General features: G+C 42.1%; 1 protein-coding gene across 1 annotated transcript in view; it reads left to right on the top strand.

Moving 5' to 3' along the window:
• The window catches only part of Ywhag (tyrosine 3-monooxygenase/tryptophan 5-monooxygenase activation protein gamma), a 31,747-nt gene extending 8,903 nt beyond the window's left edge, over nt 1-22,844 (top strand). Inside the window, exon 2 of the mRNA XM_076839905.1 lies at nt 19,463-22,844. Within this exon, the coding sequence (XP_076696020.1) occupies nt 19,463-20,119 (657 nt within the window). The 3' untranslated portion in view covers nt 20,120-22,844. The remainder of the gene's footprint in view (nt 1-19,462) is intronic.
• The last annotated feature ends 1,505 nt before the right edge of the window (nt 22,845-24,349 follow it).

Below are 24,349 nucleotides of genomic sequence, written 5' to 3'. Positions count from 1 at the left end.
TTGAACCCAGGGATTTGGCATGCTAGGCAAACACTGTACCAACTGAGGTATTTCACCAGCCTCCCCTCTCACCCGTATTTTGTATTTTATTTAGAGATACGGTCTCACTGAGCTGCTTAGTACCTCACTTTTTGCTGAGGCTGGGTTTGAACTGGATCCTCCTGCCTCAGCCTCCTTTTTATCCTGAGCTTGTTGTGGAGGAGGAAGCAAGGCAAGCTCCATCTCCTCTCCTGCTTCTCCATCTCCTCTCCTGCTTTTCTTCACTTGGAATGATTGCCTTTCTGTTCTTTAATGGAAACTTTTTTAAACATACAAAACGAGGATGAGTAGTACCATAATTCCCCACATGCCCAGCCTCCCCACTTTTCAGCACATTGGCAATCTTGACTTAATTCTGGTCCCTTTTGGGATTATTTACCATCTTGAAAGTTGGCTTTTTACCTACCTAAAATTGTTCCTTATATTCCACAAATATTCAAATTCCTAGCAAAATTTCTTTTATGTTCAAATTTGGCAACCTCATAGTGTACTTTCTTGCTTAAATCATTTAATCCAGATGGCAAATAATTTACTTTTTCCCTTGATATATTTTTTTTTTATATTTTATTTTTTAGTTGTACACAACACAACTAATACTAGGGATTGAACCCAGGGCCTCTCACTTGCTAGGTGAGTGCTGTATTGCCGAGCCACAACCCCAGCCCTTCCCCTTGATATTTTTAAAAACTATTTTTATTTATAGATGGAAACAATGCCTTTATTTTATTTATTTATTTATTTTAATGTGGTGCTGAGGATTGAACCCAGTGCCTCTTGGGTGCTAGGCAAGTGCTCCACCACTGAGCTGAAACCCCAGCCCTCCCCTGGATTTTTACTGAGGGTGCTTGACATCCTGATGCAGCCTTGCCTTTAATCTGTACTCCCATGAGAGGACTTAAGCCTGGGTGGTCTGTTGTGGGGAGGGGATGATGCAGTCCCTATAGGTGAGCAGACATGATCCTGACACTCTTTTACTTGCTTCTTGCTGCCTTTTATTATAAGGCAGTTCTGTTCTTCTGAGACTATCCTCTCTAGTCTATAGAGGGGGAAACTCTGGATTGGTTTGGGCTATGTGAGTAAGCCAGTTTTGCTTTTGTTTGGCTTTTACCTCCCAAGCTTTTTTGGGGAGGGGTTCTGGGGATCTAACCCAGGGCATTCAACTACTGAGCCACATCCCCAGCCTCTCCAGGGCTCCCCCCACCCAACTTTCTTTTAAATTCAGAGACAAGGCCTAAATTGCCAAGGCTGACTTTGAACTTGCACACCTCCTACCTCAGTCTCCCAAGCCACTGGGATTATAGAAATGTACCATCATGCCCGGCTCTAAAATCTTTCTTTTTTTTTAAACTTTTTTTTTTTTTTTAATATTTACTTATTTTACATTAGAATGCATTTTGACATATAGTACACAAATGGAGCACAACTTCTCATTCCTCTGGCTGTGCATGGTTCAGAGTCACTCCACTGGTGTAATCATACATTTATATAGGGTATATATATAGGATCTTTCTACTGTCCTTCCCATTGGTTCTAAATCTTATTTTGAGACAGGGTCTGGCTAAGTTGTTCAAGCTGGCCTTGAACAAGACAATCCTTCTTCCTCAATAAAGCATTTTTTTTTAAACAAATATTTTTTTGCCTTAAAGATGGCAGTGCAGTTGTAATCCCAGCAACTGTAATCCCAGCTACTTGGGAGACTGAGGAAGGATCACATGTTTGTGGTCAGCCTGGGAAATTAATTTAGCCAGAAATTGTCTTAACCCTGTCTCTAAGTAAAATACAAATTGGGCTAAAGATGTGGCTCAGTGGTTGAGTGCTCCTGAGTTCAATCCCGGGTTCCCCACCCTTCAAATAAATAAAAAATTAAAAAAAAATTTGAAAGAGCTGGGGTGTAGCTCAATTATAGAACATTTTCCTAACATGCATGAGGCCTGTATTCCAATACTGGTACCTCAAAAAAAGAAGAAAAAAATTTCATGACCTGGAAGACTGAGGCAGGAGGATTGGAAGTTCAAAGCCAGCCTCACCAATTTAGCAAAATCTTGTCACAAAATAAAACAAAAAGGGGTGGAAATGTGACTCAGTGGTTAATTCACAGTACCCCCCCCCAAAAAAAAAAAAAAAAAAGCAATCTGTGTGGGGGGGTGGGGGGGAGGGAGGAGTGGGGGAGGGAGGGAGCTATTGCACACAGCCAATGCTCTGGTCCCAGAGAGCCTTGGTTTGAATCCACTACCTGGTATAGTGGCACACAACTGTGATCCCATTGTCTAGGGAGGCAGAGGCAGGAGGATTGCAGCAACTTAGTGAAACCGTCTCAAAATAAAAAAGCTGGGGATGTAGCTTAGTGGTAAAGCACTCTTGGGTTTATTCTGCTATACTGCATATACAAAAAAAAATGGAGCTGATTAATTCAATGATAATGTTCAGTGAGTAGCCAGTATCAGGTAGATATCTGCCAATTTATTTTTTATAATTATCGGGGAAGGAAAAACGGTATGATAAACTTAACATACAGGTTGAATTTTAAAAATTTGCATGAATACATTTCTACTAACTTTTTAAATATTTTTTTAGGTAGACACAATATCTTTATTTTATTTTAATGAGGATCCAACCCAGTGCCTCATGCATGCCAGGCTAGTGCGGTACCACTTGAGCCATATCCCCAACCCTAACTTTTTTTTTTAATATTTATTTTTTAGTTGTAGTTGAACACGATACCTTTATTTATTTTTATGTGGTGCCAAGGATCGAATCCAGGCCCTGGCATGTGCTATGCAAGTGCTCTACTGCTGAGCCACAACCCCAGCCCCAAACATTATTCATTTGAAATTGGCAAGTAGATCTACAAAACTTTTCTGAATGGATTATAATTTTGATCTTGCTTTCCTGTGCTCATTTGGCTGGCTTAATATGGCATGTGTGAATTTTTTCTGCATTTAAAGTGTGTTAACTTTAATAAGTGATGCTTAAATGTTAATTTTTCAGAAAGTATTAATATCTGCTAGCAACAAATGTCAGTACCCGGTGGCGTAAGCCTGTAATCCCAGTGGCTCAGGAGACTGAGGCAGGAGGATCAAAGCCAGCCTCAGCAATTTATCAAGACCTTAAGGAACTTAGCAAGACCCTGTCTCTAAAATGCAAAATAGCACTGGGGTGTGGCTCAGTAGTTGAGTGCCCTTGGGTTCAATCCCTAGTACCAAAAAAAAAACAAACAAAAAAAAAAACAGTCAGTACTATTACTTGCAGTATACTAGCCTTGGGACCACAATAGAATTTGAACAGTTAGGGTACTTTTTGGTATGGTGGTGTTTTTTTTTTTTTTCCTTCTGGGGAATGGGATACTAAGGGTTGAGCTCAGATGCTTTCTCACTGAGCTATATCTCCAGCCCTTTTTAAGAGTAAAGGAAGGTCTGGGGTTGTAGCTCAGTAGTGAGTGCTTGCCTAGCGTGTGTGAGGTCGTGGGTTCAATCCTCAGCACCACATAAAGATAAATAAATAAAGGTATTGTATCCATTTACAGGAAAAAAAAATCTTTAAAAAAAATGAGTAAAGGAATAGGATTTATTCAAGTGATAATTCCTACAAGGGGTCATGGGATCTAATAGCCCTGGTATGAATTTTTTAAAAAATATTTTTTCTGTAGAGTTCTATGTTGACTAAAAGCCTTTTTTAGGCCAACACAAGATTTAAAATTTTGCCCTGTTGGATCAAATATTGGAACATATTGGGCTGGGATGTAGGTCAGTTTGTGGAACACTTACCTAGCATGCATGAGGTCCTGGGTTTGATCACCAACACAGCTCTCTCCCCTTTGATATTTACTGTCACCTTGGAAGCATTTTTACTTACTTTTACCATTAATTTTACGACAGCATCATAAATAAAATTCTTCCCATTTTACAGGTGGGAATGTTTAATTGGCCTAGGTTTGAGCTAGAAGTATTTTTTCTAAAACTAGGACTCATGTTTCAAAAACGGTTTTTAGGGGGTAGGAATGATAGTAGAATAAACTGGACATTATTACCCTATGTGCATATATGATTACATGACCTGTGTAACTCAGATGAATGAGAAGTTATACTCTATTTATATATGATGTGTCAAAATGCATTCTGTTGTCACATATAACTAATTAGAACAAATTTTAAAAAAAGTTTTTTTTAGTTTCCAAAAGGAGTTGTACTGAAGATTGATTTGATTATTATTATTATTATTTTTTGTAGTTGTAGATGGACACAATGCCTTTATTTTATATGTTAGTTTTTATGTGGTTCTGTAGATCGAACCCAGTTCCTCATGTATGCTGGGCAAGCACTCTGTCGCTGAGCTACCCCAGCCCCTGAAGACTGCTATTTTAACTGTTGTACCAATAATTGATCTGTTTTCATGATTTTAGTATACCATTAATTGTAGAAGCATGAAAAACCCTTTAGACTACTGTGTATTTAATATTTTCTTTTCCCATTTAGGTGATTTTGAGATTGTGCTGTTTGTATTAAGTTTAAAATGCAGGCAGGGCATGGTGGTGCATGGGTGTAATTCCAGTGGCTTGGGAGACTGTGGCAGGAGTACAAAAGTTCAAAGCTTAGTGAGACCCTGTTTCAAAAAAAGAAAAAAAAGGGATGACCATGTGGCTCAAGTGGTTAAGCGCCCCTGAGTTTAATCCCCAGTAACAAAAAACAAAAACAAAAAACCCACAAAACCAAAATCTCCAAAAACCAGCAGAACAAATTTCCTTGAGGGTAATCCTAATTTTTTTTTTTTTTTTTTTTTAGTAAATGTCATTTGATTACATGAGTTAGTATGTTTTAAATCCATTTAACAAAGAACTTGATTTATTTTATTTTATTTTTTGTACCAGGGTTTGAACCCAGAGGCGCTATTGAGTTACATCTCCAGTGGGAGCCGAGTCTAAGCAACTCATGGCCAGTGCTTGAAGAGCCTGTAGAGTTTTGGGTTTTTCTGTAGCTTTGGAGAGTCACTTAAGGCAGAGGAGGATTGTAATCCAATTTTTGGTTTGAAGAGATCACAGGGGAGCTGGGTACCATGTGCCTGCTTGTAATCCCAGCAGCTCGGGAAGAGGATGGCAAGTTCAAAGCCAGCCTCAGCAATGGCGAGGCGCTAAGAAACTCAGACCCTGTCTTTAAATAGAATATATAAAGAGCTGGGGTTAAGTGCCCCTGAGTTCAATCCTCAGTACCAAAAGGAAAGCTCCCAGGTCAGCCGTGTAGAGATTGAACAGGAAGACACTGAGGCGGAGGAGGCTGATCAGATTAGTCGAGGGTTCTAGGGGTCTCACAGATGGGTCCCTGGACAGAGGCAGACTTGAGAGAGAAGTAGATGGTTAGAGATGAACTGGGAAAGAGGAGGGGGGACAAATGATTAGTTGTGGTCATTTTCAGTTGGAGGAAAAGTTTAAAATGAGGCAAATTAAGTTAATACATGAAAGGCACTTGAGTGTAACCACTCAAAGTAGTGTGAATTCGTGAGATAAGGAAATGTGGCTTGGGAGTAGCTCGGGGGTAGAGCACATGCTTAGCATGTACAAGGCCCTGGGTTTGAGCCCCCTGCCTCCAATTAGACGAGACTGGTCTGAGAGCTGGAGAACATAACATCTGCTACCCTCATAGAGTTGTCCAACAATGTCTTCTGCCTCTGTGATAGTTGGAACCATACATGAGGAAGTCCCTTAGGGAAATGTAGAGTTGAAAATGGGAAGCCCTGTGCCATGGGTCCTGGAATGAGGAAGAAAAATGCACAGTGAATGTAAGAAGCCTGGAGAGGATGGTGACACCCAGAGCAGAGTACCAGAAAGGGGAGTGGTCAGTGGTGTGTGTCAGTTTTCTTGGGCTGTGTGCCCAGGCCTGGTGCACACTGGGTAAGCACTCTACCCCAGCCTCACCCTTAGGCCCTGTGAATTAAAATGTAAGGTGGATACAGAAAACCCTGGTGTGTGAGGTGGAAGGCATTGGGTGACTGGAAGGTCACTGTGGCAGTGGCTGAGGAGAGCAGGGAAGATGGAAGAAGTGGTAACAGGTGTCGACGTGGTTCTAAGAGCTTTATTTTGAAGAAAATAAGAAGAGAGAGATGGGAATTGAAGGGCATCATTTATTTACTTATTTAAAATTTAATTTTTTGTAGTTGGACACAATATATTTATTTGTATGTGGTGCTGAGGATCGACCCAGAGCCTCGCACGGGCTAGGCCAGCGCTCTATCGCTGAGCCACAACCCCAGCCCCTAGGGCATCATTTATTGGAGCCTGAACTTGGAGTGTGTGTTAAGGGGAAATGAGGAGAGTAGGGAGAGGCATAAAGACATGGCTGGTAAGAATGCATGGAGGGAAAACCATCTTTTTCCTGCCTTAGGTGCTGGGGAACATAGCCAGAGGCTCACACATACTAGGCAAACCTGCTCCTCCACGTGGGGAAAACACATCTTTTTAGGCATTCAATGAGGAGGCAGTGATGGGTACAGTTATTTGGCTTATCTAGGGTCACATTCCTCTAGTAAGCAAGGGCTGCCAGGCAGGTTGTAGTAACTGATTTCCCTTTCTTACTTCTCTCCTTGCCTAAATCTTGGGTGTAAGAACAGCAATACCAGGTGGTTGGATTGATTGAACATTTAGGTGCTTTAGAGAAATTGTGTTGCAGAAGAACATGGCACAATAAACTTTTATATTTATGCAAAAAAAAATTGAATCGATGGATCTAATGACCCTTAAAAGAAAGAAATGAACCCTAAAGAGAAGGAAGGAAAAGGATTCGAGTCTGATGGGCAGTAGTGAGGGCTGAAACGTTGGAGGTTTTAAGTTTGATTTTTGATTTTTATTTTTAAAATATTTATTATTTTTTAGTTGTAGTTAGACACATTATCTTTATTTCATTCTTATGTGGTGCTGAGGATGGAACCCAGGGCCTCACACGTGCTAGGCGAGCACTCTGCTGCTGAGCCACAATCCCAGTCCTGAGTTTGATTTTTTTAAATGAATGATTCTGAATAAGGACAAGGGTGTGCTTTGGGGTAAGTTGTCAAAATTTAGTATCACTAATTTTTTTTGTTCAGTACTGGGGGGTGAACCCATGGGGCACTCTACTACTGACCTATTCCCCTCCCCCTTTTATTTAAAATTTCATTTTGAGACAGGGTCTCTCTAATTGCCCAGGCTGGCTTGGAATTTGCAGTTTTGCTTCAGCCTCAGAGTGGCTAGGATTTAAGGTGTGCACCACCATGCCTGTTAGGAATCTTTTAGACTAATTAAAAAATATTTTATTTATTTATTTATTTATTTATTTATTTATTTTTAGGTGGATTGAACCCAGGGACTTGTACATGTGAGGCAAGCACTCTACCAGCTGAGCTGTATCCCCAGTCCTTAAACTAATTTTGATTTACCTAATTTTTGGAGTAGAGTTATTTAGATATTTACCAAGGGAATGACATGATGTGTCTGGGGCTTTGAGAGACACTTGATGAGTATCTTTCGGACGTGGGCTTGGGAGCTTTTCTGTGTCCTGACAGTTAAAATCGAGATCAGATTGGAGCAAGGTGAATGTAGACAATGAACTGTCTTTTTGCTTCCAGCCCTGTGAGTCCCCAGATGTCGCTGTTCATTATGTTGTATGCAGCAATAGCATTTGTGGGGGAAAAATATAAAGCTTCTGAGGTCTTGTGTATACAATTTTATTTTATTTTTTTTCAGTTTAACATCTTATTCCACAGCTTGCTCACCCAGCCCCAACATATCTACAAGAAACTTATTTTGTTGGGGCTGGGTGAGCTGTATGTGACCTCTCTCAAGGTTAACCCAGGCTGCTTCCTGGGGGTAGGATAGGCGCGTTCCCAGCAGCAAGCTCTGGGCACACAAGCTCCTTTGAAGGCTCTGCTGGCCTCTTGCTAGTGCTCCCTTAGCTGGGGCAAGTCACATGACCATGTCGGATTATATGGGTGGAAAAGTAAATTCTACTTCTTGAGGGGGGAGGTGCAGAAGCATTGCAAAGGAAGTGGGTGGACAGGGTTAGGAGAGATTATCATGAGCCATTTTTGCACACAATCTGGCCTTGATACATCCCATGTAGATTCATGTCACTTGAAAAACATTTCAGAAGTGATTGTTAGTGAACCACAGTGATTCATTGGTGATTCATATGACCGAGCTCAGATTGTGGGGGTGGAATGTGAGCCCTGTATTAATGTGAAGATGCAGAGAGTGGTGTAGTGTGCAAATTATTATTAATATTACTGTGAAAAAGCAGATGTGTAATAAGAGTTGATCATTGTGATCTGGGTATTGAGGATTTTTTTGTTTTTTACTATCTTCCATTTTTATCCTCAGCCTTTGACCTGGGCATTGCTAGCTTGGAGCAGAAATTTTCTACCTCTGTGGTACTGACATTGAGACCAGATTGTTATTAATTTTTTAAAATTTATTTGTTCTAATCAGTAATATATGACAGTAGAATGCTCTTTGACTCATTATACACAAATGGAGCATAATTTTTGACTTCTGGTTGTACCCAAAGTAGGGTCACAATTCATGCAATCCCAGTAAATAATATCACAGAAAGTTTTTGTATATTTGAGAGAGAGAATGGGGATTGGGCTCAGTTTAGCTCTACCACTGAGCCACATCCCCAGCCCTGTTTTATTTAGAGATAGGTTGTTGCTGAGCTGCTTAGGGCCTTGCTAAGTTGCTGAGGCTGGTTTTGAAGTCAGGATGCTCCTACCTCAGGTTACTAAGTTGTTGAAGCTGGCCTTGAACTTGGAATTCTGCCTCAGTCTCCTGTGCCTGTGGCTGAAGACTGTTTTTTAAAAGTGCTGAACTTAATCATAGTTTGTACAACTTTCTTTTCTTTTTTAATTTTTTTTAGTTGGACCTTTTTTTATTCATTTTTTTTACATGCAGTGCAGAGACTCAAACCCAGCGCCTCACATATGCTGGGCAAGTGCTCTACCACTGAGCCACAACTCCAACCTGTATAACAACTTTCATGCATAACAGTTTGTTTAATTTTCTAGTGGGAAAGTCTTCCCTTTTTCAACGTTAAAAACAAGATTTATGAAAAAACTAGTGAAAAATTAAAATATTGGCTTATTTATTTGATGATTTCTGAAGATAGCCCTGTTTAGGTGGTAGTTTGTATTCTACATAGCAGGCCACGGGGTACTCGTGAATTAGAGCATGTTTTGGGAAGAGTTAGGATGGTGAGGGGAGTTGTCCTAAAAATGGAAAGTAGGATTAGAAACCATTCAGAGATGAGAACTGTTTGAGAACTATGTGTTTGAATTGATTCTGGTTGGTGGAGCACACCTCTCATTCTGGCTACTTAGGAGGTTGAGGCAGGAGAATTGCAAGTTTAAGGCCAGCCTGTGAAACTTAGTGGGGCCCTGTGTCAAAATAAGAAGGGCCCAGGGTATAGCTTCGTGGCAGAGGGCTGGGTTCAATCCTCAGTGCTTTCTTTTTTTTTTTTTTTTTGTATCAGGGATTGAACCCTGGGCACTCAACCACTGATCCATGTCCCCAGCCCTATTTTGTATTTATTTAGAGACAGGGTCTCTCATTGAGTCACTCAGGGCCTCACTTTTGCTGAGGCTGGCTTTGAACTCCTGATCCTCCTGCCTGAGCCTCCGAGCCACTGGGATTACAGGCATGCACCACTGCACCTGGCCCCTGTGCCTTTAAAAAAAAAAAAAAGACTCTGCCTTGAAAGCTTTTTTTTTAATAGTCATAAGCAATACCTTTTTTTTTTTAAGATTTTTTTTAAGATTTTATTTATTTTAGTTTAGCAGACACAATATCTTTGTATGTGGTGCTGAGGATTGAACCTGGCACCCATGCCAGGGGAGTGCGCTACCGATTGAGCCACATCCCCAGCCCCAGGACACAATACTTTTATTTTATTTCTGTATGCTTCGTCCTGAGGGTCAAACCCAGGGCCTCCCACTGAGCCATAACCTTGTTGTGAGAAAGTTTGCAGCTGTGAAGGCACAAACTCAGTATTGATGTGAAGGGTCAAATGCTTGTTAATCTCTGCAGGTGGGATATGGGTGAGTTCTCACTGAAGGTGTGTGTGAGAGGTCCAAGGTCCTCTCAGCAGTGTTGATAAGAGGCCCAGAGTGTTGGCTTGCAGGGTGTGGGCTGCCTGCTCTTCCAGGGTGTTTTCCTCCTTGACTGGATTCCCTGTTTCCTAAACCATGGTGGGGAATATGGTTAGCTTGACCATTCCTGTGTACTAAACAGCAGCCCTTTTCTCCTTTTTGGAGAGGCTATTGAGAAGTGTCAGCCTGCATGCGATTGTACAGGCATTTAAATGGCATCCTAAGAGGAGGATTGGGCACCAGCCCGAGCACTGTGCCGTTACATTAAGTCCACGTTATGATGAAGCATGGAGTTGTGGGGAATTCTGAGCCTGTCAGCACATCAGCTGATATTTAATTGCTGGTGGGAAAATGCTGTGTAAATTATGATATGCACGGCGATTTTTGATAGGCTTTGTTGAGAAGTAATTTGTATACCATACAAAAGTGTGCAGTTTAATGATTTTTAATATGTTCAGACTTGTAAGCTTCACTACAATTAATTTTAGAAAGTTTTCATCAACCCCAAAAGAAACCCTGTACCTGTTGGCTGTCACTTTCTGCCCCTCCCAGGAAGAACACACCTCTGCTTATGTGACCCGCCCTGTTTCTGGGTTTGTATATATTCTGGGCATTTCATTCTGTGGTCTTTTGCAACTGACTTGTTTAGTTAAAAAAATATATATATGTAGCACATATCAGGGTTATTTTCATGCTTTAATAATATTTCATTGGGACTAGGGGTGTAGCTCAGTGATAGAGCACTTGCTTAGCACATGGGAGGTCCTGTGTTTGATTCCCAGCACTGCAAAATAATCAGAAATAAACAACAAAAAGTAATCTGTTTTATATGCATCATACTAAATTTTGTCTGTTCATTAGTTGATGGTTCATTAGTTGGGTTGTTTCTGGTTTTTGACTATTATGATTAATTTGACTATTAAGTATTTTGGTGCCAGGGATTGAACCTAGGGGGCACTTTAACCATTGAACCACATCTTCAGCCCTTTTTTCATTTATTTAGAGACAGGGTCTCACTAAGTTACTTAGGGTTTTGCTGAGTTGCTGATGCTGGCTTGTAATCCTCCACTCTCAGCCTCTAAGGCTCCTGTGATTACAGGCATGTGTTGCCATGCCTAGCTATGACTAATGGTTTTATGCACATTCCTAAACAAGATTTTGTATGGACACATATTTTCGTGTTTATTTTCTGTACTTTGCAGTGGAAATATTGAGTTATATGGTAACTCAGCATTGAGAGTTACAGTGTATAGTTTTTGGCCTTAGATAAGGATTGGCTCCATGCAGTATTGAATCTGAGCCTCAAGAGGTGGGGCTGCCCAGTGAGTGTTTTATAAAAAGCTTTCTGTCCTTAGTTAAAAACTAGTTGTATAGTGGGAAGTATGTGGAATTTAGAGCTAGTCATTTGGGTTCTGTTTGCCTCTGAGCCTTAATTTTCTTGTCTTTGTAATAGGAATAATAATACAAATCATCAGTGATTATCTATAGGATAAGTAGAGAGTTATAGTTGGAGTGAAAACCCACTTACGATTACAAAAGTTTATCAGAAAAATATGAAATACATGGATACACTCTTAACATAATAGAGAAAATATAAAGTCAATTTTCAAAAGTGAAACTGGAAATATTCCTATTAAATTTTTTAAAAAATATTTATTTTTTGGTGTAGATGGACACAACACAATGTCTTATATTTATGTGGTGCTGAGGATCGAACCCAGGTTCCGCCCATGCTAGGAGAGTGCTCTACTGCTGAGCTACAATCCCAGCCCCATCCTATTAAAATAATTTTAAAAAGCTAAAAATGGGCATAAGCAGAACCGACATTGTGTGTTAAAATGTGAAAATGTGTGCTTGTGGAACTTTAGGAAGGGACAGTGATATTTGAAAACCATAAGACCATGTACGTAGAGTATAAACTGGAAAAATGTTAGAGTTCATTGTTTGGTGAAACAGGGTAGAACATAGCTGTATGAAGGTAACAGTAGGGTTCCATCAGGTTGCCCAGGCTGGCCTCAAGCCATCCTTGTGTCTCAGCCTCCTGAGTAGGTAGGACTGTAGGTGCCACCTTGCCTGGCCTGATAAGGGATTTTTATTCAGTTAGTGTTATTTATTTATTTTTAAATTATTTTGTTTTATTTTTGTGGTGCTAGATAGTTAACCTAGGGCCTCACACTGCTAGGCAAGTGCTCTGCCACTGAACTACAGCTCCAGTCCTCATTTAGGGGTTTGAAAGAGGAGGCTGGTATTTGGGCAGAGGTTGAGCAGTATGCACAGAGCAGCAGGTGAGGGCTTCAGTAAGTCAAGGGCATTCATGAGCTTTTAAACTATGGACTTTGGGCTTTTTTAAAGAAAACTTGGGTTTTCAAGTTTGGCTTTAAATTTTAATTGGTAGGTATGAATTGTGGGGAGGGTTTGTTTGAGCACATTCTTGCTCAGCAGACTCAGTCTATTCAACCCTCACCACCTCCCAGCCTGTCTTGTTTCATACCTTTCTGGAAGTACACTGAGAATACATAAAAGAATTTTTTAGCGCCTATCTGGGATTCTGTTGTATGATTGTATTATAATCTAACTAGTACCTCGTTTAAGATCATTTAGGTTGTTCCAGCCTATAATTGTTTTAAATAGTACATTGAATCACTTCTTAAAAGTTGAATTATGGGGCCAAAGGTTTTTGAGCATTTGTAATTTCTGTGGTCATTTCTGAGTTGCCCTCATGTATAGGTTTTATCAGTCTGCACTTCCACTTCCACTGTCACCCTCCCAGGGAGTCATTAAACTTTAAGCCTTGGCAGTCTGATAGGAGAAAATGGAACTTTTAAAATGAATGAGGTTTGGCATTTTTGTTTATGTTTTCCTTTTCTCTCAACTAGCTATCTGTTCCTTTCATTTGTTGATTTTGTAAATCCTTAGAAGGCCTTTTTGTGTTAGAGGAATTGGCTCTGTCTGTGATGTAGCAGCATCTACATCAGACCCTTAGCACAGGTGTTAAAGCCAGAAGTGTGTTTCCTTGCCTTTTGATTGTTAGTTGTGACTGTGGGGAAGAGTCCTTCTGGACCACTCCTGGAAGGTGAGTGATGGCCCACTTTGTATTGCACTTTGAAAAGAACACAGGACTTGATGGCTGTGAAAACTCTGGGTTTTTGCCCAGGTCTCTCTCAGACCTCGAGATTGTCCCTGAATATACCATGGATGTTTTTTCCTGTTTCATTTAGAGACAGGGTCTTGCTGAGTTTCTTGGGGCCTTGCTAAGTTGCTGAGGCTGGCTTTGAACTCACAGTCCTCCTGCTTCAGCCTCCCGAGTCGCTGGGATTACAGGTATGTACTACTGTACCCGGCTAAAATCTGTAATCTTTCTAGGGAGTTTTGCTGCCTCTGAAATTCCTCTGAGGCGCTAATGTGAGTTGGGCCTCCTCTTGGGAGGGCCGAGTGCTTGCTCAGAGTTCATCTCACCAATTTTTATCTTTATGTGTTCAGTGTGCTCTGTGAATGCTTGGTGAATGAATTTGATAAGTAGGCCTTTAAATAGATTTTTTGTGGTCATCAGACCTTAAAGGATATGCTGTCAAGTTTTCTAGAATGAATGTGTTGGGGTCCCCAGGGTTACCCTCAGGTTCAGTGATTTGCCAGGACTCAAGATGCAGTTGTACCATGGTTGTGTCATTACTGTCAAAAGTATGTTAGCCTTTGTCAGTGAAGGGAAGAGGTTCTTGGGACAAAGGTGACAGAAGACTGGGCGTGACCGTTCCAGCTCTTCCCTGGGGAATGACAAGCAGAGCACAAATGGCCTCCACCAGGAAGCTCCTTGCACCCGGTGCTGGTCTTGTGGGCATTCTCGGCTTAGCACGTGCCTGAGTTCCAGACTTCTACCAGGAATTTGGCTAATGTGCGTGGTTTTCACCAACACTTGAAAGGCAGTGAGCCATTCTTTCCCGAGGTGGTAGGAACCTTCCCGATACCCAAGTTCTCAGATGCCAGCTTTTCCCGCAGGCCTCTCTAAGGATCGCCATTGAAAACCTCTGTGTTAGCTCTTCCTTTTCTGCTCAGAGTATATAGTTCAGGTAACTAAAGGTTGTTTTTAAAAATCGTAGTTTATTATTAGTAGACCGGCCTTCTTGAAGCGGTGGTTCATGATAGTTGAGCAGAAACTGCCCTGTTGGGTGGCAGTGGGTACCAGTGCACGTGAGTTTGATTTTGCTGCAGGGTGTCCTTACATAGCATTCCTTGTGGCCCTTTTGATGATAGCATCCTCAAATCCTAGGGGAGCAAAAGGGGCACAATGGAGCTAGATATCCCCAGTGGCTGCTGCTGCTGCTTTTAATTAAGAGAGAGAGAGAGAGATACTGGGGGTTGAACTCTGGGGTGCTTTAGCAATAGGTACATTACCAACCTTTTTTATTTTGAGACAGGATCTTGCCAATTTGCTGAGACTGGCCTCAAATTTACAATCCATTTTAAATAAGGTAACATTAATTCAAGTGTTATTTTGAATAAATTATCAAATTATGAATATTTATCTTATTTAAGAAGTTTAAAAATGAAAAGTTACCTTCATTACAACTTAAGGTCCTTTTTTGGGGGGTGGGTACTGGGGATTGGACTCAGGGGCAACTTGACCAGTAAACCACATCCTCAGCCCTATTTTGTATTGTATTTAGAGATAAGGTCTCACTGAGTTGCTGAGCGCCTGGCTTTTTTTGAGTTCCCAATCCTCCTGCCTCAGCCTCCTGAGCCACTGGGATTATAGGCATGTGTCACTGTGTCTGGCTCAATTTAAGGCTCTTAGTAGGTAAATTGAGGAAACTGAATGATCTGGTACTCCAAGCCTTAAGATCAGAAAATCATCTAAGTAGCTTTTCTAATAATCTCAAAAGAATTACTAAAGTTAAGTAGAAAAGATTTCTCTCTGCATCAACTCTTAGGGGAGAGCAGTTGCTACTAATTAATAACTGATTTCCTTAGGAGCTGGGATTTGGGAATTTTACTTTTGAAACTATTGAAGAGAATTACAGATTTTCAAGTCTTTTTGTTAATCGTTCTATTTCACATCTTTCCATTATGAATAGAAATTTGAACTTGAGCTAGAAGGAGTTGAGGGAAAAAAAGACTCAAAATTTTTTTCCTGGGCTGGGGATTAAACCCAGGGCCTCATGCATTCTAGGCAAGCTCTCTATTGCCATGCCACAACTCTAGCCTTTTTAAGTAGAATATATAGCTCTGAAGGATATGGACCTGGACCTACACTTTCTACGTTTCCAACAGCTGATAGTAAATTTTGGGGACCATATTTACAAGTTTGCATTCTTAGAAACAGTTCAGTGGCTGGCTGTATTGAAAATGTTACATGATATCTTCTCACCTTGAATAGTCTATGGGGCTTGGAGTTTAACTTATAGTTGTAGAGTGCATGCCTAGCATGTGTGAAGCCCTGGGCTCAGTCCATCCCCAGCGCCCAAAACAAAATAAACACTGTTTTGGACACTTGAAAAAAAAATTTTTTTTAAACCTTAGTAGTATTTTTACCTTATAGTATGGCTGTAATTTTTGATCTCTTAATGTAAAAACCACAGATTAAATCCTATTAAGGGAATTTTTTTTGGTGGGGTGGGCATCATATATGCTAGGCAATTGCTCTACCTCTAAGCTACACTGCAAGTCCTGATCTGAGGGATTTTTTAAAAATTCTGAGTTGTGATTTTTTTTTTTAGTTGTAGTCAGACACAGTACCTTCATTTTATTTGTTTTTATATAGTGCTGGGCATTGAACCCAGTGCCTCACACATGCAAGGCAAATGCTCACCAACTGAGCTATAACTCTAGTCCCTGAGTTATGATTTTTAAAGAAACTTTACTTGACTCTGAGGACTTTTTGAGCTTAGAGTTTTCCCCTCGAACTTAGTTTTTCACTGGCAGAGAACATCCTAGTGTGTTCCAAATGTGCTTGAGTTACTCTATCTAAAGGTGGCGTTGGCATTTCATAATCTCCCTGTTGCAGTTTGTCTGCGCAACTAGAAAAGCTTTACATAAGCTCAGTGGCTGCCCTGTGCCCTGGAGCCAGACCTCCTTTGCAGCAAAGAAGACCTAACGGTATAGTGCGCTGGTGAGGTCACTTGAGTTTTAAATAGAGCCTGGCTCTTGAAATAAGGACAGCATGATTTAGGGGAAAGGCCAGAACTTGATCTCCATGGGCTCAGGCACTGGAGCTTCTCCTGGCACCAGAGACCATTATTAGGTCGCATCATAGTGGCTGGGCTTCAGCGCCCACGTTGGCAGTAGGAGAGGTGAGAGCACGGTGGCCTGAGGGCTCACCCACAGACCTGCCAGAGCCTCTGCCTGTCTCATAGCCAGTCTAGGGAGTTCTTTGCACGCCAGTGCTCAGGTTCATGGAAGGGAAGTGGTATAAGGAGCAAAGGAAGCATCAGGCTAGGGAAGAGGATGTGATAGAGAAGAAATACTTGATATGGGAAGATAAGAAAGGAATGAGAAGTACACGAGGAAAAAGTCTTCAGGGCATCCTTAAGTATACCTGCTCACATCTCCCAGCGCATGCACTTGTATCCCAGATCTTCAGCCTTTTGTCATAACAGATCCCTGTTTGTTTTTTATATTGTTGTTTTGGTACTGGGGATTGAATTCAAGGCCACTCGACCACTGAGTTGCTTAGCACCTTGCCAGAGCAGAGGCTAAGTTTTAAACTCACGATCCTCTTGTCTTAGCCTCTCGAAATGCTGGGATTACAAGTGTGTGCCACCGCACCCGGCACAAATACCTGTTTATGGGTAAGGGAGCTATGACCATGAGAAGTGGAATGTTTTGCCCCTTGAGTGACAGGCAAGGAATTTTCTTGGCATTTGTTTGGTGGTAGCCATCAGAACTCAGTGTGTGAGCGTTGCCCGAGGAGTGAGCAGCCATGACTATGTGAAGATGATCAGCATCCCTGTTCATCCAGGAGAAGGGATGTTTGCACAGGGCAGGGTGTTGGGGGTGAGGAGACAGGGGTCCTGGAGTGAAAAACATCTCTTCCCTGACTTGTGCTCTGAATTCTTCTAGCAGCACCTTCACACTCATCTGCTGTAGGTATTATAATAGAGAGTCAGTAATGTATCATGAAAGGTTAACTTAAGAAAACTACTTAAAAAAATACTAATCAGTTCAAGAAATATTTGCAATGTATAACATTTTCTGGATATCTCAAAAATTAGTAAACTACACGTGATGAATTCAAAGACTGAATTGCTTGTAGCACCCTAATAAGTATGATCTGGTTTTTATGTTCTGATTTAATTATCTCTGCATTGGAATTGGTGGCGACAAGCTGAGTGTGGTGGTGCATACTAGTAATCCCAGTGACTCCTGCTGTGGACTTACTACAAAGAAGTTTAAACACAGGCTACAGTTAACAAGTTCAAGGTCAGCCTTGGCAACTTAGTGGACCCTCTCAAGATAATAAAAAAATGAAAAGGGGCTGGGGATGTAGCTCAGTGGTAAAGTGCCCTAGGTTAATTCCCAGTATAAAAAGAAGAAGAAAGAAACTTGGGACTGACTATAATCAGTTTTCCTAAGCATCCTCTATTCCTTTTTAAAAGGCTATAGAAAAGGGGCTGGGGTTGTGGCTCAGTGGTAGAGAGCTTGCCTAGCATGTGTGAGGCACTGGGTTCAATTTTCAGCATCACATATAGATAAATAAAGGTCCATCAACAACTAATAAAATATTAAAAAATAAAAATAAAAGGCTATAGAAAGAAGGTAAATGACTTGGACGTGGAAAAAAAATCTTTGGCATAGCATCCCCCCACAAACACTTTAGTATATATATTATGTAATGCAATTTTACATAGAAGCTGTGATCAACACCAGGAACGTAACAAGTGGCTAGTTTACCTGGGGGTGAAGAAGAGAGTAGGGAAAAACTGGTTTCATAGGGAATGTATTACCTTGTTTGGGGGCTTTGGGGGGTAGTGGGGAATTAACCCAGGGAAGCTTTACCACTGAGCACATCCCCAGCCCTTTTTATTTTGAAACAAGTCTCTGCTAAGCTGCTGAGGCTGGCCTTGAACTTGTGATCTGCCTGTCTCGGCCTCCTGTGTTGCTGGATTATAGGCATGTACCACTGCCCCTGGCCTTATCTTGGTTTTTAATACTTTTAGTATATGCCAGGTAGGAGTACTGGAAGGTGTTCTAGGCGGGGCAGAAGAACAAGCAGCTGGTAAACACAGGCTAGATGAATAATGTGGCCTCAGAATCTGGAAGAAAGTAAGCTCTGTTAGAAACCTAATGGCTGTGATATCACACAACCAGGTAAAATAAAAAAAGGGAGTGTTAGTTGACAGTCTTAGGATGGTGAAGACAGAAACCTTTGAAGTTCCTGTGTTTATTAAAGCATCATCTCTGTTGACTGCCTCCAGAAGTACTTGCTCATTTTTCTTGTCCTGTATGTTACTAATCCTATGGACGCTGTCACAAGTACACATTTCTCCGCTTTTTTTTTTTTTTGGTGGCAGAAATTGAACCCAGGGGTGCTTAACCACTGAGCCACATCCCCCCCTTTTTTTTCTTTCTTTGTTTTTTTTAATATTTATTTTATGTGGTGCGGAGGATTGAACCCAGGTCCCGCCCATGCTAGGCGAGCCCTCTACTGCTGAGCCACAATCCCAGCCCCCATCCCCAGCCCTTTTTATTTTTTGAGATAATGTCTTGCTAAGTTGTTGAGCCTGGCTTTAAGCTTGTGATCCTCTAGCCTCTATCTCCCAAGTTATTGGGATTACTGGTGTGCGCACCACGCCTGGTAATTCATCTTCTCTTGGCATACCAGCAGAAAAGCCTTCTTGTTTCTCAAAAGTTGACTCAAACTTGACTCAGGTATACTCTCACCCAAAAGGGGTAGGCCTAGGGGTCAGTAGGTAGCGCAAATGAAGTTGTCAGTCAGACAAGTTGAGGAATGTAAGTCATCTATAATTAGAATCTCTAGGATCATATGTATATGATGTTACATGAGAAAATTGTATAGGCCTTTTGCAATTAAAATAACAACATGAGTTGTCATCTAAAAGCTAGACTTGACAGTTCTTCCATAGAACCACATGTGCTGGGCCTGGGTCCTTCTGAGGAGGAAGCCAGGGTTTGATTACCTTGATCCAGCTGCATTTTTCCCTTGTTGGTTGCCTGTTCCCCCTCCATTCCCTTCCCTATTCCCGCACAGTGTGCTTCTTTTTCTGTTAATAATTTTGATCTACTGTTGTGTTTTAGTGGTATGAAGATGTGACTAACCCAGTTGGTATCATCTGTACAGTAACAGCTCTTTATTGTTTTCTTCTCACAGGTGACAGAGCTGAATGAGCCACTGTCCAATGAAGAACGGAACCTGCTCTCTGTGGCTTACAAGAATGTCGTTGGAGCTCGCCGTTCCTCCTGGAGGGTCATCAGTAGCATTGAGCAGAAGACATCTGCAGATGGCAACGAGAAGAAGATAGAGATGGTTCGTGCTTACCGGGAGAAAATCGAGAAGGAGCTGGAGGCGGTATGTCAAGATGTGCTGAGCCTGCTGGACAACTACCTGATCAAGAATTGCAGCGAGACCCAGTACGAGAGCAAAGTGTTCTACCTGAAGATGAAAGGGGACTATTACCGCTACCTGGCTGAAGTAGCCACTGGAGAGAAGCGGGCCACTGTGGTGGAGTCCTCTGAGAAGGCCTACAGCGAAGCCCATGAGATCAGCAAGGAGCACATGCAGCCCACCCACCCCATCCGATTGGGCCTGGCGCTTAACTACTCCGTGTTCTACTACGAGATCCAGAACGCCCCAGAGCAAGCCTGCCACTTGGCCAAGACCGCCTTTGACGATGCCATTGCCGAGCTCGACACTCTGAACGAGGACTCCTACAAGGACTCCACTCTCATCATGCAGCTCCTCCGTGACAACCTAACGCTCTGGACAAGCGATCAGCAAGACGACGAGGGCGGAGAAGGCAACAATTAAGGCCCCAGGTGGACTGGCAGCGCACGCTGATGCTACTACTGCAGTCTTTATTTTTTTCCCATGAGTTGGGGGTCGGGTGGGGGAGGGAAAGGGAGGGCTGACCTTCCCAGGGAGAAACCCACGACCTGTCCTGTCTTTGATCGCCTCTTTGACGTTTTTGCCAAAATACCACTAGTGGAAAGTCAGGCTAGCTGTGCTGGTATTGGAGTAGCAGTCTCACGGCATATGGACTGTGGTGTAGGTTCATGCAAGTGGAGCTGTCTGTCTTTAATTTAACTTATTGCTAGGTGATAGGTTTTGAGATGAAAAGAAAATGTAAATGGAATGGCCCTCATTCAGTAAGTTCTGTGGTTCCAGTAAGGATTTTATGTACATACGCTCTTGTTTTGGGTACTTTCCTGCTTCTCTGTTTTAGCTGTGCATTTCTTTTGGGGTGTCCTCTACCAGACATGGCATAGTTTAAATCCCAAGCAAACAGACTTGGAGCATGAGGTTTGCTCATCCTACAGTTTAGGCCTGCCCATTTTCCTCAAGTCTGATTAGTCGACAGTATTAACACTAAATTGCAGTTTACAGTATTTCTACATTACAGCCATATGTGACATCAAGCCATCAATTGTGAATTTTTCTTTGCTGGTTTTTTTTTTTTTTTTTAAGCTGTATCTAGGTTGGTTTTGCTGTTCTCTGCCTCCTTGGCTAACAAACCTGCCCTGAGGAGAGTCAAAGCTACTTTAGGTTCGGTTAATAGGTGCTTGGCAGGTGGCTGTGGGATTTCATCCTCCTTTCTTCTTAACAAATCCACAACAGAAGTTATTAATCACTTTAAAAGAAACGTTAAGCACCACAAAAATGGAGGCACTTCAGGTCTGTCTGTCATGTATGGTGTTAGATTCTCCATGACCCCTGCTCCCAGCTGCCTCAGCTCCTTCCTCAGGGATCGCACTGCCATTTGCTCCCCTCTGCACGTGAACTTTCCCTGCTGTACCCACGGCACACGAGTGGCTTGGAGGTTGGATCATAGAGGCTGGTGGCCTTCAAGAAGGTGTGTGGTGCAGTGTGGAGAGTCAGGTGCTAGAAGCTGAACCTGTAGAGACCCGGCAGGAGGCGCTGCGCCTGCCCAGCCTTCCTCCAGCTCTCCTTCTCGAGGGCGGGCCTGAGGGCGGGCCTGCTGCGGACCGTGAGTGAAGTCACCATGGGGAGTAAGCGCTGAATCCTGTTTGACCAAAACTTTTCCCCTTTTTCTTTTCAAGGAAAGCATGGAAGTTGGAGGTTGACCTCTCTGAGTTAGCACACATTTTGCAATTGAAGGAAACCACAGAGCTGTTTCCACACAGCTGTTCTCAGTTAGCCCTGGGGCCCTCCTTCCCACTGCAGCTTGGTCTCTGTAAACATGACCCATTGCATGTCGCCTGTCCAGTTTTTCTTAGCTTTTTTTTTTTTTTTTAAAAAAAACAGTCACCATGTGGACTCCTAAGATGGGTAATGCCACCAGAGTTACTTTGTTACTTTGTTTTATTTAGGCAAGGAGAGATATGAGTAATGACTGAGGAAAACCTGACATGCTTTTGCTAGACCAAAATCAAGCTTACAATTAGGAAATGAGTATGTTTAACAGGACACAGTGACAGTGACAATAGAAGAGTGGTGATGACCGTAGAGTCAGTGTGCTCTGTAGTATTGCAGTTTCCCAGCATGATTTTCCTTTGAGGGCCCCTCCTCACCCTGGTGGAAGTCCTGACTCACTGAATTCTTCCAGGAGTTCTAACTCAACAGAGCTTTGTCACTTTTGTGCCATTACAGGAGCCTGGAGTCATCGCTGTGGATGGAAGACCTTTGGGGGAAGGGGCGGGTGGGTCTTTCCCTAATTTTATCTTCATGTCCAGTGAGCAGTGTCGTGTCCGTCCTTATCGCATTTGGAAATGATTGACTGGAATTACAAAACCTATTTTTCCTTTAAATTTCAGCTTTGGCTCTGGCTGCGTTTTAGAATAATGCAAGATAAAATCCCTGCAGACAGACAGAGGGCTGGAACTGAAGAGGGACGGGAGACTTGGTGTTACGCAGCTTGAATGGTTTCTTTTCTTTTCTTTATTTTTAAAGAAATGCACTTGCCTATGATACTGTCTCTCCAGTGAAATGATTACTCCTCCATTACTCTATTGATACAATATTGTGCATGCTCGTGTTGTATTTCTATACAGTAGCTTGAAATTTATTAACTTATACTGTAGGTGTTATGTATTCCTATGACAAAAAGAAAATTAAGTCTTCAAATTTTTTAAAGTTTTTTTAATTTAATTTTTCCTTTTGGGGGTACAAGTTTGCTCTACCAAATAGTGATCGTAACAAATTGATCTGTTTTGGATGTTGCTATAGTGACATGCAGTTATATATTTTGTTTTTAAGGGGGGGGGCAAAAGAAACACCAGTGTTAGCTTAATCTTAATGTCTGGTGTTTGTCATGGTGAAATTATAACTATTACAGTGTAGGAGAGCACTGACTATGTTCTCCGAATGAGCCTTTGTGCTTTTTGTCATGTTATGCAGTGAACTATTTTTAAGGTCTAATCAGTGATTATTTTTCCAACTCCGTGTTTCTCTAAGGAATTATTTCGCACACGGACCATTCTTAGCAGTTTTCCTCAGTGATGGAATATCATGAATGTGAGTCATTATGTAGCTGTCGTACATTGAGCAAATAAACTTACAGATCTGATGTCCGTGCCATTTAGTTTCATTTAATGTTTTAACTTTTCCTTTACTTTTGGGGATATGATTGGAGGTGTGTGAGCTTGGATGGGTTGATGGGGTGTGGGGCGAGATAGCTTCCAGTACAAAGGGCCTGTGTCTAGGAGTCAGACCTGGGCTTAGTGACCTTAAGAAAATCAAGGGTTGATTGAGGGTATGGCTCAGCAGTAGAGCACTTGTCCCTTGCCTAGATGTGCACAGGTCCTGGATTTGATCCCCAGCACTTGAACAAAAAAAGGAAATGGAAATTAGAATACTATCTGGGCCTCTTAAGTCTGCTTCTTTTTTTTTTTTTTTTTGTACCGTGGTTGAACCCATGGCACAAGGCCACTGAGCCACATCCCCAGCCCTGTTTTGTATTTTATTTATAGACAGGGTCTCACTGAGTTGCTTAGTTCCTCACTTTTTGTTGAAGCTGGCTTTGAACTCACGATCCACCTACCTCAGCCTCTCAAGCTGCTGGGATTACAGGTGTGCGCCACCACACCCAGCCCAAATCTCTTGCAAAGTACTGTGTTTGGCTGGGTCCCAAAGGGCCCAGTGAGAATCACTGGTGAGAAGCACAGGCCCGAGTTTGAATCCTGCTCCTGAGCCCAATAGCCAATTGCTGCTGGAGGCAGCCGTGTCAGGAGGTACCTGCGAGTGGGAGTATTGTCCATGAGATAAAGCCTTTGCACCTGTCATGGGGTAAGAGTTTCAGCAGAAGGGAAGGGTGGCCTTTACAGTGGAGGGAGACGGGGTTTTTTTTTTATTTTCTGAGAAACTTCAACTCACATTAGGTGTGATAAGACCATGTAAGAGGCCTTTCACTGTATGTTGAATGAATTGTCTCCTGGGTTAGCTTGTTTGTCCCTGGGACCACCGTGAGTGCCACTGCAAGTATGGCTTGGAACTGGCAGTGACTGGGCCTGAGGTCCTACCACACACTGATGCCTGGATTTTGGGCCCTCCCAAGTTTGGTGAGCTAAGCCTGGGCTGCTTCTGGCAGTGCCAGCATGGAGGATCAGTGTAGGAGCCACTGAGCGTAGAAGGAGAAAGTACAGGCGTGGGCAGGTTTTCAGAGGGTCCCTGAGGCTCTTTGGAAACAAGGGAAAAGGACTTAGAAGTTGCTACCACACCCTGTTCCTTTGTGACACCTGCCTCTTAGGGTTATCATGACTGGAATTTACCCAGAGTATTCCATGAACACTTGGAAATTGTTTTTTGAGGAGGGGGACACTTTGTTGCCCATGCTGGCCTCCTGCTAAGTCACTGAGACTGCAGGCAGACACTACCATGTCTAGCTGGCCAGTTTTAAGATTTCTTTGATGCAATAGTCCTCAGACTTTCTCAACTCAGAACCCTTTTACATAACTCTGAAGAGCTTTTGTGTGGGTTTGAATCAAAAACTACAAGTTAAAAATACTCATTTGTCTAAAAACAATCACCATTTGTTTCTTGAAAAATAGTTGTTTTCCAAAAAAAAAAAAAGAGGTGTAGCAT

The sequence above is a fragment of the Callospermophilus lateralis genome, chromosome 19 (genome assembly GCF_048772815.1).
Source record: "Callospermophilus lateralis isolate mCalLat2 chromosome 19, mCalLat2.hap1, whole genome shotgun sequence".
Classification (NCBI taxonomy): domain Eukaryota; kingdom Metazoa; phylum Chordata; class Mammalia; order Rodentia; family Sciuridae; genus Callospermophilus; species Callospermophilus lateralis.
Note: the sequence above shows the minus strand (reverse complement) of the source record. Positions and strands in the feature narration are given on the sequence as shown.